Source organism: Oncorhynchus clarkii, chromosome 3 (assembly GCF_045791955.1).
Source record: "Oncorhynchus clarkii lewisi isolate Uvic-CL-2024 chromosome 3, UVic_Ocla_1.0, whole genome shotgun sequence".
NCBI lineage: Eukaryota > Metazoa > Chordata > Actinopteri > Salmoniformes > Salmonidae > Oncorhynchus > Oncorhynchus clarkii.
In genome coordinates, this window is record NC_092149.1 from 60197131 (window position 1) to 60213520 (window position 16390).

The 16390-nt window shown below is 41.4% G+C and overlaps 1 protein-coding gene across 1 annotated transcript; it reads right to left on the reverse strand.

The window, feature by feature from the left end:
• Positions 1–1538: 1538 nt before the first annotated feature.
• LOC139400226 (isocitrate dehydrogenase [NADP] cytoplasmic-like) lies at positions 1539–16174 on the reverse strand. The gene is made up of 9 exons (XM_071145216.1): positions 16002–16174; positions 14340–14468; positions 5590–5881; positions 4562–4664; positions 3962–4139; positions 3532–3683; positions 2960–3100; positions 2624–2786; positions 1539–2515 (listed from the first exon to the last, which is right to left on the reverse strand). Exons 2-9 carry the CDS (start codon positions 14459–14461, stop codon positions 2422–2424), a joined length of 1245 nt encoding a protein of 414 aa, XP_071001317.1. The 5' UTR covers positions 14462–14468; positions 16002–16174; the 3' UTR covers positions 1539–2421.
• Positions 16175–16390: the final 216 nt, after the last annotated feature.

A 16390-nucleotide genomic window follows, 5' to 3' on the forward strand; every position in this document is an offset into this window, starting at 1 on the left:
CAATGGAATAAGTCCACTGCACCACCAGGATGGAGGTAGTGCCTTGCTTTTTTTTTACACATATAAAGTTGTTAATTTTTGTCTATTCAAACATACCCCATTTCAGAGGAAACAAGAACTCATTAAGATCAGGTGTGGCCAATTAGCGGGCGAGGCCAACACACCTGAACAAGAGGACAAAGAGTTTAGTTGATGCTAAGAATGGAACATATGTTTTTAAATAACATTCCTAGAATGTTCTCTGAACGTTACTAAAGTTGTGGTTTTTATGGAACGTTTTCTTTGTTCTTGGAACAATGAGAACATGACTTTAAATAGAACCACGAGGAAACGTTATGCTGAAGTATTGACATTCCCACAGCATAATGTTGCTTCTTAATGTTCTGGGAACCATCTGAAAACATTCCCAATGTCAAACCAGTTGAATAATGTCCCTAGAACATTACCAACATTAAATGTAACCATGTTAACTTTCAGTAAATGTTCTGTTAAAGTAATGAAGGGACAACCACACTCTCACCAAGCTCTAAGAAACATTTTCAGAATGTTATGTGCTTGCTGGGTTTACTCCCTCTGAGGGCTGACAGATCAATAAGACAGAGACATCAACAACAAGCAACATGCTACGTTGTCCCATCCATCCCTGATTGAAAACAGTAACCACTGTTCACATTCACAGATAATGATCCTGCTCTTTCAGTGGCACAGCCATCTTTGTGGAGCCTCCGACTGGCAAATGAGACTTCCTTCCCCCGGACAAAAATCCAATTACGTTGGGACAATAGTAGCAGCCCTGCAGGCTCGGATACCTTTTTGGAAACCTTGGACATCCAATGGAGGATGGAGAGAACCAAGTGCCTCTGCTTTCCCTTCCTCGGTGTCTATCTAGCCATCCATCTCGGCTTCCACTAGGATTAACCAAGTGGATGCCATCTGGTGCAAAAAGCTAATCATGTCAAGGGTGCCCCTGAGTGTGTATGAGGACAGTGCACTGCTGTAGGCCTATACTCCCAATGTGAATGCATCACCCAGACAGTCATCCATACAGTGATATATTAGGATTATATGGATGTTGTGCTGCAACTGATAATACATTGGATATGAAGCGCCTATTGTCTATCTCTGCATGATATTAAAGAAGCTACAGATGATATATTCATTCCAGTTCTGTGACTGAGTAATGGCTCAGTCCTGGATGTCAGATTCAATCTGACAACCTGTGATATGGTACATTAATAGTCATGTTGGTTTGTATGATTACATGGATACTGCTTTGTACCCAGTGTTACTTTGCAAACCTACCATTATATTCAGTTTTGAGAGCAGTTAAAAGGAATATGCACATACATCGTCATGACAATGTCAAATGGATTACAATGGCACCATCTGGTGGCAAACTTTAAGAGGAAAATGGTATTTCCACACATTTCCAAAGCTGTTCTTGTAAGATATAGTGGAGCTAGATAAACAGTTATTTTTTCCCTTTAAAACATTTGGATCCATTGGTTAATAGACAAGAAAAACTAAAAGCACAAGACCACAATAAAATAAAATATTTATTGAGTTAATATTCTAACCACACACACCGTCGAGTACCAACCAACAACCCGATACTGGCAGACGTACATTGACACTGGTTTCTGTATTTGAGGAGTAAAGTGTTAAGCTATGGATTATACACACAAAGATAACAAGCAGGCCCACAACAACCCCTTCCACAACCATCCATAAGGAGTAAGTGATGCGAACACCTTTGTGTGAATCAAAGAGCACGTGAACATAGTCAAAAATCAAGCAGGCTTTCGTCTACTACAGTAGTCGACATGGAATATATTATGTGTGACACGGATCAATTACTTGACATAAAACAAATAAGGCAACAAGGGTAAGACGACCCTCAAACTCAGGCAGGACAATCCACTATTACTGATCACTGACGGACAACACTTAAAAACACACACGTCATAAAAAATAAAATACAAGTGCAATTATCGCTAAATATATTACTGACTGTGTCCAGTCTGATTTCTGGAACCATCTGTATGTGATGTATTGACAGTCATAAGATCATACTTGGCAGAATCCTAACTTGGATAATCACATTTAACTCTTAAATCATGATAAACATGAGTTATGCTCATGGATCTCAAGTTAAGATTCAGGACACTTAGACTGGATGAGTGTTACCAGAAGATATGGCTTTGCTATAGTGGTGAATGATCGATGGAGGGGCCTCAGCTCAGCCTACATCCCCTCCTCCTGGACAAGGAACCTCCATTAGCAGACAGACTCTTGGAGATGGGAATGATTGATTCAGTACTGTGTCAAACAGTCCCTCCGTCAGTGGTTTAGTGTTGGCTTGGGACCCATAGTCCCGGGTGTCAACAGTGTGTGTGTGTGTGTAATTGAGAGCTAAGGAGATCACAGTTTGGGTTGGTTGGACATCTTGATCTTCAAGTTATCCGCCAGCTTATCCAAGAATTCAAAGGTGTTCAGGTAGTCTGAGCGTTTGGTACTAAGAAAGGAGGAGAGGGGAAAAGTAAGAAAGTTTGAATGTCTAGTTTCATAATCAGGTTTACTGTGAGAGTGTGTGTGTGTGTGTGTGTGTGTGAGAGAGACTCACTTTGCCATGCCTTTGACACAGATAGCCAGATCCTTGGTCATGAAGCCAGCCTCGATGGTCTCAATGCAGACAACCTCCAGGGCCTCAGCAAACACACGCAGCTCTGCGTTGTCATCCAGCTTCGCCCGGTGCAGCAGCCCCCGCGACCACGCAAAGATGGACGCTGCGCACACGCGACCATAACACATAAGGGACATCTTTTCCTAGGTCCTTGTATTGCCTTTATTTATCTTGGCTGGTACATTCAGATCTAAAAACTGTGAAAAGGAAGAAGCTAGACTAGAGGATTTAAGAGCAGGTATTATCAGTCATAGAGATACCATTTGTTCTATTTACCAATGGGGTTGGTGGAGGTCTCCTTGCCCTGTTGGTGCTGTCTGTAGTGGCGTGTCACTGTACCGTGGGCAGCCTCTGACTCTACTGTACGACCGTCAGGACAGATGAGCACGCTGGTCATCATACCCAGGGACCCGTAGCCTGGTGGACACACAAATACATCTGTCGCAAAGTGCTGAACAGCAAACTAGAGCTAAACGCTTTTACAGCCAGAAGGGGCGACTGCTTATTTAGTTGTTGGTTTTTGCCTCATTCTCCTCATTATCCTGGAACTCCTGTTGCTAAAAGTGTAACTCAATTTCTATCAGAATACAGTGTATAGTCTGCCTTGAAAACCTACAGCTAAGGTGAGAAATATAGCAATGTAGCCAATGACATTGTTTTCATTCAGAAAGCCTAGCTAAACAGTAACTCACTTCATGATACTGTTTACCCCTCAGAGCTAGCTACTGTAGTACACAATCTCACCTTGTGCTACTGTTTATCCCTCAGAGCTAGCTACTGTAGTACACAATCTCACCTTGTGCTACTGTTTATCCCTCAGAGCTAGCTACTGTAGTACACAATCTCACCTTGTGCTACAGAGTCAGACTGAACGTCTCCGTCGTAGTTCTTGCAGGCCCAGATGAATCCTCCATCAGACTTCATGGCCTGAGCCACCATGTCATCAATCAGACGATGCTCATACCAGATCCCCTTCTGCTCAAACTTAGAGCGGTACTCCCTGCGACACACACGGGAACAGGTCTGAGGACAGGGTTTACACACCTAAACCTCAAACTGTCCATTCTAAACTAGTGAGTCATACATTGAAAAGAGGCATGGTAGTTGGGGGGGGGGGGGGGCTTGCCTGCCATTGACCATATATCAACCATTTTTTTATTGATAATGATCATGATCATGTTTCATGTGTATGATCTACTTCCTGAAAAATATATTGCTAATAGGGACAATAATGATTTACCCGACTTGATTAAATGTTCTGCGGTTAGGCAGTCTTACTTCTCGTAGATCTCCTGGAAGATATCTTTGAAGCGGCCATCATACTTCTTGAGGATGGTGTTCTTGGTGCTGAGGTACAGAGGCCAGCCTTTAACCAGGCCCATTTGGAAGGAGCTGTGGGCAAAGTCCCTGATGGAGCTGTCGGTGTTGTACATCCCCAGAGCCACACCACCTGAACCTGGAGGACAGAGAGACAGACACATGCATCATTCTCATGTAGATACGGTACACAGTCACACAAACACACACAAAGAAACATGCATGCACACACACACAGCCTCATTAAGACAGCCTTTTCTCACTCAAACAGAACGATGGCGCCAACCTTAAATCAAAGTTCAAGGTTTGTCTAGAGTAGGTTCAGGAAAGGGAGGTCCATGGCAGATTTATCCTACAAGCAGAGTTAAATCAGATAACGCTGGTCTCATTTTGTAATATTTACACTGCACACATAATGTAAAGATAGTCAATACGATGTACCCAGGCTGGCACAATAGGCTAACACAGTGTTATATAAGGGAGACAATCTGTACTGGACATTATTACCTATACAAGAACAAAGATATATATTTTCATCGACAAGTAAACATGTTGCTTGACCTTCAAAGTCGTGGACTACAAAGTTCATTGGCTCCCCAGACTTGGGTGTGAATTTCATCTCCAATCTCCCAGGCCCTGGTACTACAAAGTCTGTGGCCTTGTACTGTGAAAAGAGGCAGGAGAACAGGTCAATAGATGTAATACAGACAGGACTCCATCTAGTGGAGGAAAACAGCAATGCCACCCCCTGTCTGGTGCAACAGGCAATAATGGCAGACCCTGGTTGTGACCCCACTCTCCAAGGGCATCTCAGAAGGATATGCTAACAGTTCTTTATGAACAGATGACAGGTTACAATGCTGTTGTATATTGGGCTAATATGAAACATTATTCCGAATGGCTTCTACCAAATCAGGAGTGTGGATGCAGCAGAACAAGCAAATGGAGAAATAGCAGTAAAACATGTATCATGCATCCAGGCCGTAACGCGGCACGATTCTCAACAATCAGTAACCAACCCAGCGCTCACCTCATCTGTCATTTCATCATATTAACTATGGCATGGTGCCAAGTACATGTTCTATTATCCTCTAGCTGCTGTACAGTATGAATGATGTAGCAGTTTCAGACTTGGATCCAGGGAGACAAGTATCAACATCATGGTCCAAAGGGCAACAGATCCACTTAATCAGTGACTGACTGAGCCTTCAGCGACAACACCAGGCTGACCATCTGTCTCCCTGTGAGCAGGCCTGACAACCACAGCTCTAGTCGGCATGAGGTTAACATGTGATCAACTGGGTCGGTTACTGATTTTGAGACCTGTGTACAAGATCTCCCTTCTTAGAAAACGTGTTAACAGATACAAGGAACTAATAAACACATTGCGTCGTCTACCTACGGCCTAGCATCCATCCTTCCACCTTTGAGGGAATCAATTACCTTAAAAAAATGGTAGATTTAAGGAAGCGAGGTAGGAAGAAGGGCCTAGAGAGCGACCTTGAGACTCATTAGGGGTGTAGGGAGTAAAGAAGGGTTGATGAATGGTTAGTAAGGGTTCTACTGCTGAACGGTTGGTAAAAGGTTACCTGGTCTCCGTGGGCGTGCCTGCCGATGATGATGGGTTTGACCCAGCCGGGCACAAGGCGAGGGATGTTCTTACAGATGATGGCCTCCCTGAACACGGTGCCTCCCAGGATGTTACGGATGGTTCCATTGGGCGAACGCCACATCTGCTTCAACTTGAACTCCTCCACCCGGTTCTCGTCCGGCGTGATGGTGGCACACTTAATGCCCACGTTGTATCGTCGCGTCGCTTCCGCCGCCTCAACGGTAACCTTGTCGTCCGTGGCGTCGCGGTTCTCCATGCCTAGGTCGTAGCTGATGGAAGTGCAGGGAGGGGGTAGCAGAAGAGAGGGGCAGGGAAGGGGGTAGGGAGAAAGTAGAATTTAGTTACAGTCAGGTTTCATGGAAGGGCAAATGCCATGAAAAGTGTGTGGGCCTGTGAAACTAATCTCTGACATATTATTATTTGTTTTACAGTTGGCTATTCTATGATACAATCATATTTAATTATGATACAATTGGTGTATTTTTTTAAGTTTGATTTGGATCTATTTTAGTCCCCATTTGGACTAATCTTAAACAGTCCTTAAACATTAAAATACAAACACATTTTCACATATAATACACTATTACAAACATGCATAATATACTAGCATAATGACCCAATAAATACTCAATCTAAAAAATATTGATTCTTCATCTACTATAGTCCCACAACATTTCTATGTATTATATTTAAAATTGTTTTAAAATAATGTTTAAATGTATATATTGAAAGGTTTCTAGTTTGCTCAGTTAATTTATTCCATTTCTCTATGGCTCTAAATCAAAATGTTATTTTGCTTATTTCTCTTTTCTGTCTGAATAACGCATAGATGGTGGACAATCTATTCCTAGTATTTACAGAATGTCTGTCTCTTACCAACTGAATACCGTTGTGAATAGAACTTGGCCGTTTTAAATGATGCATATTATGAAATAAAATAAGCATGTTTTTTTTCCAATTGTCTTGTCGATTGATGACCAACCAAGAACACTGAGCATGACCTGCAACAGAAGAACCATATCTCCACCTGAAAACAATCCTTGCTGCTTTGTTCTGTGCATTCTGCAGCCTCCTAACTTCACTTGATGATGCATTTCCCCAGACCGCCGAACAGTAGTTCACCTGACTCTTGGTTTTAAACCTTCTATAATGAAGTCCGTGGGAATTCCCAATCCAAACCGCTACCTCAGATGACTGAACCACCTCACCATGAGTTCCCTGTCCCCTGCTCTACCAGTTCACAGAGCCACACTGTAGCAAAGCAGCATGGGACCCAGGAAACAAAGCCTTTCGGTTAACATTTTTGTCAGTAACCTACACACAATACCTCAAAGTGGAATAATGTTTTTAGACATTTTTACAAATGAAAAGCTGAAATGTCCTGTGTCAATAATTATTCAACCCCTTTGTTATGGCAAGCCTAACTAAGATCAGGAGTAAAATGTGCTTAACAAATCACATGGACTCTGTGTGCAATAAGTGTTTAACATGATTTTTGAATGACCACCTCATCTTTGTAACCCACACATACAGATAATTGTAAGGTCCCTCAGAAGAGCAGTGAATTTCAAACACAGATTCAACCTCAAAGACCAGGGAGGTTTTCAACGCCTCGCAAAGAAGGGCACCTATTGGTAGATGGGTAAAAAAAAAAGGAGACATTGAATATCCCGTCGAGCATGGTAAAGTTATTAATTACACTTTGGATGGAGTATGAATAGACCCAGTCACTATAAAGATGCATTGTGTCCCACCACCCGCCAACCTCTTTTTCCACTTCTGCTACTCTCTATCCATCATTTATGCATAGTCACTTCAAACCATACCTACATGTACATACTACCTCAATAAGCCTGACTAACAGGTGTCTGTATATAGCCTTGCTACTCTTATTTTCAAATGTCTTTTTACTGTTGTTTTATTTCTTTGGCACACACACACACCTATTTTTCCTCGCACTATTGGTTAGAGCCTGTAAGTAAGCATTTCACTGTAAATTCAGTGAAATGTTGTATTCAGCATTTCACTGTAAATTCAGTGAAATGTTGTATTCAGCATTTCACTGTAAGGTCTACACATGTTGTATTCAGCGCACTTGACAAATAAACTTTGATTTGATACAGGCGTCCTTCCTAACTAAGTTGACGGAGAGGAAGGAAACCTCTCAGGGATTTCAACATGAGGCCAATGGTGAGTTTAAAACAGTTAAGAGTTTAATGCCTGTGAAAGGAGAAAACAGAGGATGGATGAAAAACAGTTACTCCACAAAACTAACCTAAATGACAGAGTGAAAAGAAGGAAGCCTGTACAGAATAAAAATATACTCTCAAACATGCATCCCGTTTGCAACAAGGCACTAAAGTAATACTGAAGAAAAAAATGTGGCAAAGCAATTCATTCACTTGTCCTGAATACAAAGTGTAACATTTAGGGCAAATCCAATACAACATATTACTGAGTTCCACTCTCCATATTTTCAAGCATAGTGGTGGCTGCATCATATTATGAGTATGCTTGTAATCGTTGAGGACTGGGGAGTTTCACCAGGATAAAAACCAAACAGAATGTAGCTAAACACAGACAAAATCCTAGAACAAAACCTGGTTCATTCTGCTTTCCATCATACATTGGAAGATTAATACACCTTTCAGCAGGACAATAATCGAAAACACAAGGCCAAATCTACACAGGAGTTGCTTACAAAGAAGACAGTGAATATTCCTGAGTGGCCGAGTTACATTTTTGACTTAAATCTACTTGAAAATCTATGGCAAGACCTGAAAATGGTTGTCTAGCAATGATCAACAACCAATATGACAGAGCTTGAAGAATTAATAAAATGGACAAATGTTGCACAATCCAGGTGTGGAACGCTCTTAGACTTACCCAGAATGACTCACAGCTGTAATCGGTGCCTAAGGTGATTCTAACAAGTATTGACTTAGGGGGTCGAATACTTACCAAAATCAAGATATATTAGTGTTTTCCCCCCCTTTTCATATCAACTTTGACATTAGTGTTTTGTATAGATCATTGACAAAAAAATACAATTAAAAACATTTTTAATCCTACTTATTAACAAATTGTGGAAAAAGTAAAGGGGTATGAATACTTTCTGAAGGCACTGTTGAAGATTCTAACAGACAAAACTCCATCTTTACCCGCTGCTGCGTGACTGAACAAATTAATTGCTCCTCTGAAAGACCCAACACATCCTCGCAAGGGATGGGGATGCTCTGCTCACAACAACAAGGTAGTGTAGGAAGGAACACCAGTTTCATCACCCCACAAAAATAGAACTTTGTGTGCACACGTACTTCCAAAAAGACAAGACTAAGCATAAATACCCAGAATTTGCTTGTAGGCCTTTCCTTGTGGAAACTGAGGCCTTCAGAAACTACTCTTCATCCAGTTCTCATTCCACTCCCCTCCTCTCCTCCTTAGCCTAGTATTACAACAATGTGCTGCACCACAGAAATACTGTACGTTAGATAAGAAATATTAGGATACACAACCACAGATCAGCACACAGTAGAGGTGTAACTCAATGTCACTGTGAAACACCACACACAATCTCGGAGACGGTGTGAAACAGCACTACAGGCTTTGTGTAATTGTGTGTGATGGAGATAAGCTGCACTGCCTCCTGAGAGGGCCGTTTATGAAGTCTGAGGGATTGACCAAGATGACCCTTCCACTCACACCACATCCCCCACCACAATGAATCCATTCCTAAAACTAATGAGGGTGCCCTACAGACACACAGAAACCGAGTCAACAGGAATAACACAACCCACCAAGAAGCCCCCCCACCTCAAGCTATCAGTTAGGCATTCTTGCATGACCAACTTCACAGATGCCACAATTTGATATATTAAAAAAATACTAAAAAAATAAAAAACTTCCCTGGACATTTGTAATGACAGAGGTTAGGTCATGGGTTTGGAACGCTTGGAGGTTTGTATGACTTGACTGTGCTCATATAATTACTATTACACCTTATCTTCTTGCATTAATACTGAAAATATTGTGGGAAAAAAAGCACGAACTCATAAGCTCTTACAAACCGACCTTATGGATATATTCCGGGCCTTTAACTTAACGGTCCAAACTCAACTTCAAAACTGAGTTTAAGACAGAGGGTGAGGTCATGTGAATTGTGATATTAACTGCACTGCAGCTGAACTCCTGGGTGTGTGTGTGTTAATTCTGTCAACAAAAATAATGAAATTCATCAAACACCTATTTTCAGTGGCAATTAACTAGAAGATAACAGACTAAATAGACCCAGAAAAAAACTCAATGGAAATAATTTTAATTTCAGTTGATGAAAATGACACTAGACTAAATTATCTCAGACTAAAATCTGACTAGTAAATGGAATGGGCAAGAGTTTTTGGAGAGATTGAACAGCTCTCCAAACTCATTAAAAAGAGAAAAGTCCCCTTTTCAGGCCCCGGTCTTTCAAAGATAATTCGTAAAAATCCAAATAACTTCACAGATCTTCATTGTAAAGGTTTTAAACTCTGTTTCCCATGCTTGTTCAATGAACCATAAACAATTAATGAACATGTACCTGTGGAACAGTCGTTAAGACACTAACAGTTTACAGACGGTAGGCAATTAAGGTCACAGTTATGAAAACTTAGGACACTAAAGAGGCTTTTCTACTGACTCTGAAAAAGACCAAAATAAAGATGCCCAGGTCCCTGCTCATCTGTGTGAACGTGCCTTAGGCATGCTGCAAGGAGGAATGAGGACTGCAGATGTGGTCAGGGCAATAAATTGCAATGTCCGTACTGTGAGACGCCTAAGACAGTGCTACAGGGAGACAGGATGGACAGCTGATCGTCTTCACAGTGGCAGACCACGTGTAACAACACCTGCACAGGATCGGTACATCTGAACATCACACCTGCGGGACAGGTACAGGATGGCAACAACAACTGCCCGAGTTAGGCAAAAAGTGCTCTTCATTGATGAGTCGCGGTTTTGTCTCACCAGGGGTGATGGTCGAATTCACGTTTGTTGTCGAAGGAATGAGCATTACACCGAGGCCGGTACTCTAGAGCAGGATCGATTTGGAGGGCCCATCATGGTCTGGGGCGGTGTGTCACAGCATCATTGTTGTCATTGCAGGCAATCTCAACACTGTGCGTTACAGGGAAGACATCCTCCTCCCTCATGTGGTACCCTTCCTGCAGGCTCATCCTGACATGACCCTCTAGCATGACAATGCCACCAGCCATACTGCTTGTTCTGTGCATGATTTCCTGCAAGACAGGAATGTCAGTGTTGTGCCATGGCCCGCGAAGAGCACGGATCTCAATCCCATTGGGCATGTTTGGGACCTGTTGAAGTGGAGGGTGAGGGCTAGGGCCATTCCCCCCAGAAATGTTTGATGTGCCTTGGTGGAAGAGTGGGGTAACATCTCACAGCAAGAACTAGCCAATTCTGATGCAGTCCATGAAGAGGAGATGCACTGCAGTACTTAATGCAGCTGGTGGCCACTCCAGATACTGACTGTTACTTTTGACTTTGAATCCCCCTTGCTAAGGGACACATTATTCCATTTCTGTTAGTCACATGTCTGTGGAACTTGTTCAGTTTATGTTGTTGAATCTTGTTATGATCATACAAATATTTACACGTTAAGTTTGCTGAAAATAAACGCAGTTGACAGGGAAAGGACGTTTCTATTTTTGATGAGTTTATATTACCCTACTACATTCCTAAAGAAAATTTACTTTTTACTCCATACATTTTCCCTGACACCCAAAAGTACTTGTAATATGTTGAATGCTTCGCGGGACAGGAACATTTTTCAATTCACACACTTATCAAGAGAATATACCTGCTCATACCTACTGTCCCTGATCTGGCAGACTCATTAAAAACAAATGCTTTGTATGTAAATGATGTCTGAGTGTTTGGTTTACTTAATAAGGAATGTGAAATGATTTATAAATGTAACTTTTGATACTTATGTATATTTAAAACCAAATACTTTTAGACTTTTACTCAAGTGCTATTTTACTGTGTGAATTTCCTCATCTACTGGAGTCATTTTCTATTAAAAGGTTTAAAAGGTCCTTTTTATTCAAGTATGAAAATGGGGTATTTTTTCCACCACTGGAGTAGACAGCATTGGCACCCACAAGTTGACTGGGAAAAATACTACCAACCTCAAGAGAAATCTGAAAGCGCACCATCCCAATATACCGTATATGTTCAGGTAATAAAATATTTATAATGCTAGCTAGTTAGTTTGCTCCAACTTAACAGACCACTACTTGACAGAACTTGGATTGCAATTGAGCTACAGTATGTCAAGGGGCATGGCTCCAGACTGCAAACATTTAGTCACATTTTGACTTGGTTGCATCAGTTCCATTTGATCATCCTTATGGTCACATTAATCAAACGTTTCAAAACGTCCTATTTTTCGGCAGATAAAAGCATGATTTGGTCAAACAGTAAAGTGCATTATCCTCACAATTCCTTTAATGAAAGAGTCTACCCAGCTCCTGGGCCTGTTTCGCTGGGGCCTGTTTCAATAATGAGCGAGCCTCTCTCTCTCCGGATGTGCGCACCGGGAGAGGAGAAAAAAAAAAAAGGCTTCTGATTGTACATTTCAAGATGCAATTGTGGGAAATACAAAGCTTTGGATGCAACTACTGTTGTTCTCAACTTTCTTTGGCTTTATTTTTTATTTTATTTGTCATCTCTTAATATTGAGCTCAATAGCAACTATTTTACAACCAAGATATTTGATATGGCTTTAAGATAGGAAGCATGCATCGGCCATTCCGATTGAATCATGCATTCCTACTTGGACATGTTAGATGAAACAACTTATTTATTGAATAGCCTACCATCTCAGTAGTCTATTACACAGTCTAAAGCACTGTGAATGATGTGATAACACCTTTTTGATATGGTGTGACGCCACGGGGGAAAATTGGTGCAACCAAATCATGGGCTGGTGCTGCCAACTGAAAAAGTAATTGGCACCAGTGCCACCAGGAGAAAAATGCTAGTCTGGAGCCCTGTCAAGGGGGGATTTTCAATCTGCTGCTGAGTAATGTGTTCTTCTGCCAATTTGGCTGTTGGGAAGAGAATCATGCGATAGAGTGTAATGCAGAAAACTATGTTTGTGCACATGGAAGTCAGTGATTTATGTGACTACAATTAAAGGGCTTTTAGTTTACTAAAATGGCCCACTGTTTGTCATTTTGACAATAACTAGACTGAATCAATATTCAAATGACAAAAATGTGACTAAGACTTAATGAAAAAAGACTAGACTAAATAAAAATAAATTGTGCCAAGATTAACACTGGTGTGTGTGTCATCAGTCCACAGTCTAAAGGGCATATACTGGCTATGCAAAAAGGAGGAGTGGGAACTCAATGGACGGTACTAGAGAATGAGACTATAACTGTTCAGATATACAGACCAGAGTTGTACATCTTGAAAATGATATTTTCTTGATTGTCCTTGGTCAGTTGTTGTTGTTGATGTTAGGCAAACCGTGACATTATATCCTCCAAACACCGGGTATTATCACTTCTATCTATAAAACGGGTTACCAACACATTCAAATGATTGACATATTTTCATAAAAACAAGTACTTTATGAATTTATTCATACTATTTCATCCTTCCACAAGATATAGTCCAGAAACAAATCTAGGGTTGCTACCCAAGCCAATCAGTTTGGTTGCTAGAGACACGACCCAATCGTTCAGTCTTTTTGTTCCTCATCTATGGACGTGTCCCAGTCGTTTGTTCTAAATGTTCCATTGCCATACTGGCTGGCAATGTTCTTATCCCTTGCTTGCTAGCTAGCCAACTACGGCTAACTTAAAGTCGCGTCAAAAAGTGTAGCCAGAATAACAGTCAAGTAGCCACATTTGCATTTCTTTACGCTGTTTTCTAATGATATTTATTTGGATACATCCATAACAATGAGCTAATGAGGTGTGATTTCGTCTGGCATACAACATTTGTTCACTCGTCAGGACACGGTTGTTCCGAGGAGTTAGTCAACAAGACAGCTAACACAATCACTTCAAACTGAAGCTGGAAAGTCTGCAAACTAGCTGCACTTCGTTTCATTTTACCTTTTTTCAATTGACATTTCTTTGTATATATCCATAAAAATGATGCCAGCTGATTCATGATTTCGACTGACTGACTGGGCTGATGAGACAGTGGATTGCACAATCAGTAAATAGGCATTTTATCGTCAGATTTAGCTGGTGGAATAGACACGGCTGGAATGCATTTTTAACCAATCAGCAATCCGGATTAGACCCACCTGTTGTATAATGCGCAATAATATGCAGGTGTGTCCTTGGTGATATTGTGCTAGTGTCAAGGGTTAGCGTAGTGCAGTGCACAGCGACTATCAGCATTTCCACATCACTTGTGTGTACTCCTGGAAATTACAGGGAAATGGGTTTTCCTGACTACGTGACCTGACCAGGAAAAAGAGAGTATCGACAATCAGGTAAAACCTGAATCACAGAGGAGCTGAAACAGATGTTGACAAGCTCATCTGGTGTCTTCTACACCCATCCCCAACCCCCCTCCCCCCGAACTGGGAGGGGCTACGTGAATTTCTCCAATAAGAAGCGCTCATTTTCATTGAAAAACGTTTCCGTTACAAAATGCTTTTCTACGGTGTTCACTAATGAATACAGTCAGCAGGTAATAACTCACCTGTGCAGGTCCATCTCCAGGTAGGGGAAGATGAGCTTCTCCTTAATGAGCTCCCAGATGACTCTGGTCATCTCATCCCCCTGCATCTCCACCACCGACCCTGCCTTAATCTTCTGAGACATCCTGGAACTTGGGAGAGAGATAGACAAGGGAAGAGAGAGTCAGGGTCAATGGTAACAAGAAAGGGGCAACTGGCAAGCTTGAGACTAAACTGCCAAGCCTTTTGAGCGTTGGAAGTTATTTCAGGAGTGATACTGTTATGACCATTTTAGCCAGCTATATGTACATTTTAGTCTTTTTGCAGACACTAATCCAGAGCGACATACAGGAGAAATTACGGTTAAGTGCCTTGCTCAAGGGCACACCTACTGATTTTTCACCTAGTCTGATTGGGGATTCAAACTAGAAACCTTTTGTTTACTGCCCAAAAACCTGTAGGCTACCTGCCACTTACCAGTGGCGTGTATTCACGGATGCCAAGGAAAGCCAGCCCCCCCACTCCCCAAATATATACTAAATAAATATCTTAAGTTTCTCTGCGTTTCATAAATTTCCATCAATTTGCAAGAGGATGAATGTAACTCACAAGGAGAAAGCATCCGAGCGAGCAAAACAGCGCCCCTCTGTCTCTCTACATGTAGGCCATATATCTGATGCTTTCTGGTCCAAACAAGTATGACATTGTTGCCGCCCGTAGCATTGAAGGCAAGGGAAGCCAGCAAGCATTTGGCCATTGATTTTTTTTTAAAGTATACAACATTTGCCAATCAGCTTTGAGCAAGCTCAACTGTGAATTGTTCTGGCACACCAAAAAAATAAATAAGTAAACGGAAGCCGGATTTGATTTTGGCGTCACTCCTATCAAATCCCATTGGTTATGTTGTCCTCCGGTGGCCAGCTAAAATTTGAACTTTTCTAAGTTAAATAACAGGTAAAATAATATAAACTCTGGGTGACAAGTTTCAGTCTAACAAATACCTCGACCAAAATGTATTTATACAACTATTTCTCTGAATGTGAACATGGGATACATGACAGGTAGGATATGTTCAGTTACTTCGACAAAAAAACAACCCTGGAGATAAAATGTAACCAATCAACAATGCGGTAACGTTACTGGTGCTAGTTTGGAGTAGATAACCTACATTGCTTCTTCTGAAAACTTTGTATCAATGTTCAATCATTCGACCCAGAAAGAGCAGCCCCAGAATGTTACACGATAACACACATGGACATCATATGACGAGGAGGAGTTGGTAGTATAGGGATACATTGGCAAAGACTAGACGAAGTTATAAACTTTACATCTCACGTTACAGTCTGTCTGAATGACCTAATGTTAATCCTGATTTTCTACTTCCTGAATGTATATGAGCCGGGTGTGAAAAGAGATGTCATTATCATCCTTTACAACAAAGCTCCACACGTGTGAATGATTTAACAGGCCTACATCTCTGGCTACATTAAATGATCTGAAAGCAACATTTCAATGCATTGTACATTCCCGTTTTATGGTTTAAAGGACCCCAATAGCTTTTGTTTAGTCCAACAATGGTTACTGTTGCAGAACACAATGGGGATTTGCGATGAACACACATGTAAGCTTTAAGGCATAATAAGCAACTCTCCTGAAATGCATAAGAAGATGTTATGAATGCCTACCTTTGTTTCCTGCCTGAACAAGTAATATTCGATGAAGCAGTAGAACGTCTTGTTCTACACCGACTTCCAAAAGTATCAACAGAGGCGTCAACCTCGTCTGCAACCGTGAACTCGCCCGCTCGAAAGACACTCCCTGTACCAATCAACGGAGATGTATAATCTAAAACAGCCAATACAGTAACCCACACAGCAGTGGGAGCGTGTTTATGGGCGGGTGTCGGGTAGGTGTTTGTTCAAATAGGGTCGGTTTGTGCTATGCTAATCATTGCAACATAAGAACCTGTTCATAACCAAGTTGTTTAGAAATTCATAGATTAGATCATCTGCGGTAGATTTTGACAACAAAAAAGAGTCATATGACATTCATGCGCTTTCAAATAAACCTATTT

What these genes read in the sequence shown, in the direction of transcription:
- LOC139400226 (XM_071145216.1), bottom strand. Translation starts at nt 14,461, where the DNA reads ATGTCTCAGAAGATTAAGGCAGGGTCGGTGGTGGAGATGCAGGGGGAT. An exon ending in CTGGAGATGGACCTGCACAG is followed by an intron (nt 5,882 to 14,339) that starts GTGAGTTATTAC and finishes CACTTCCATCAG; the next exon opens with CTACGACCTAGGCATGGAGA. An exon ending in GACCTCCACCAACCCCATTG is followed by an intron (nt 2,787 to 2,959) that starts GTAAATAGAACA and finishes GCGTGTGCGCAG; the next exon opens with CGTCCATCTTTGCGTGGTCG.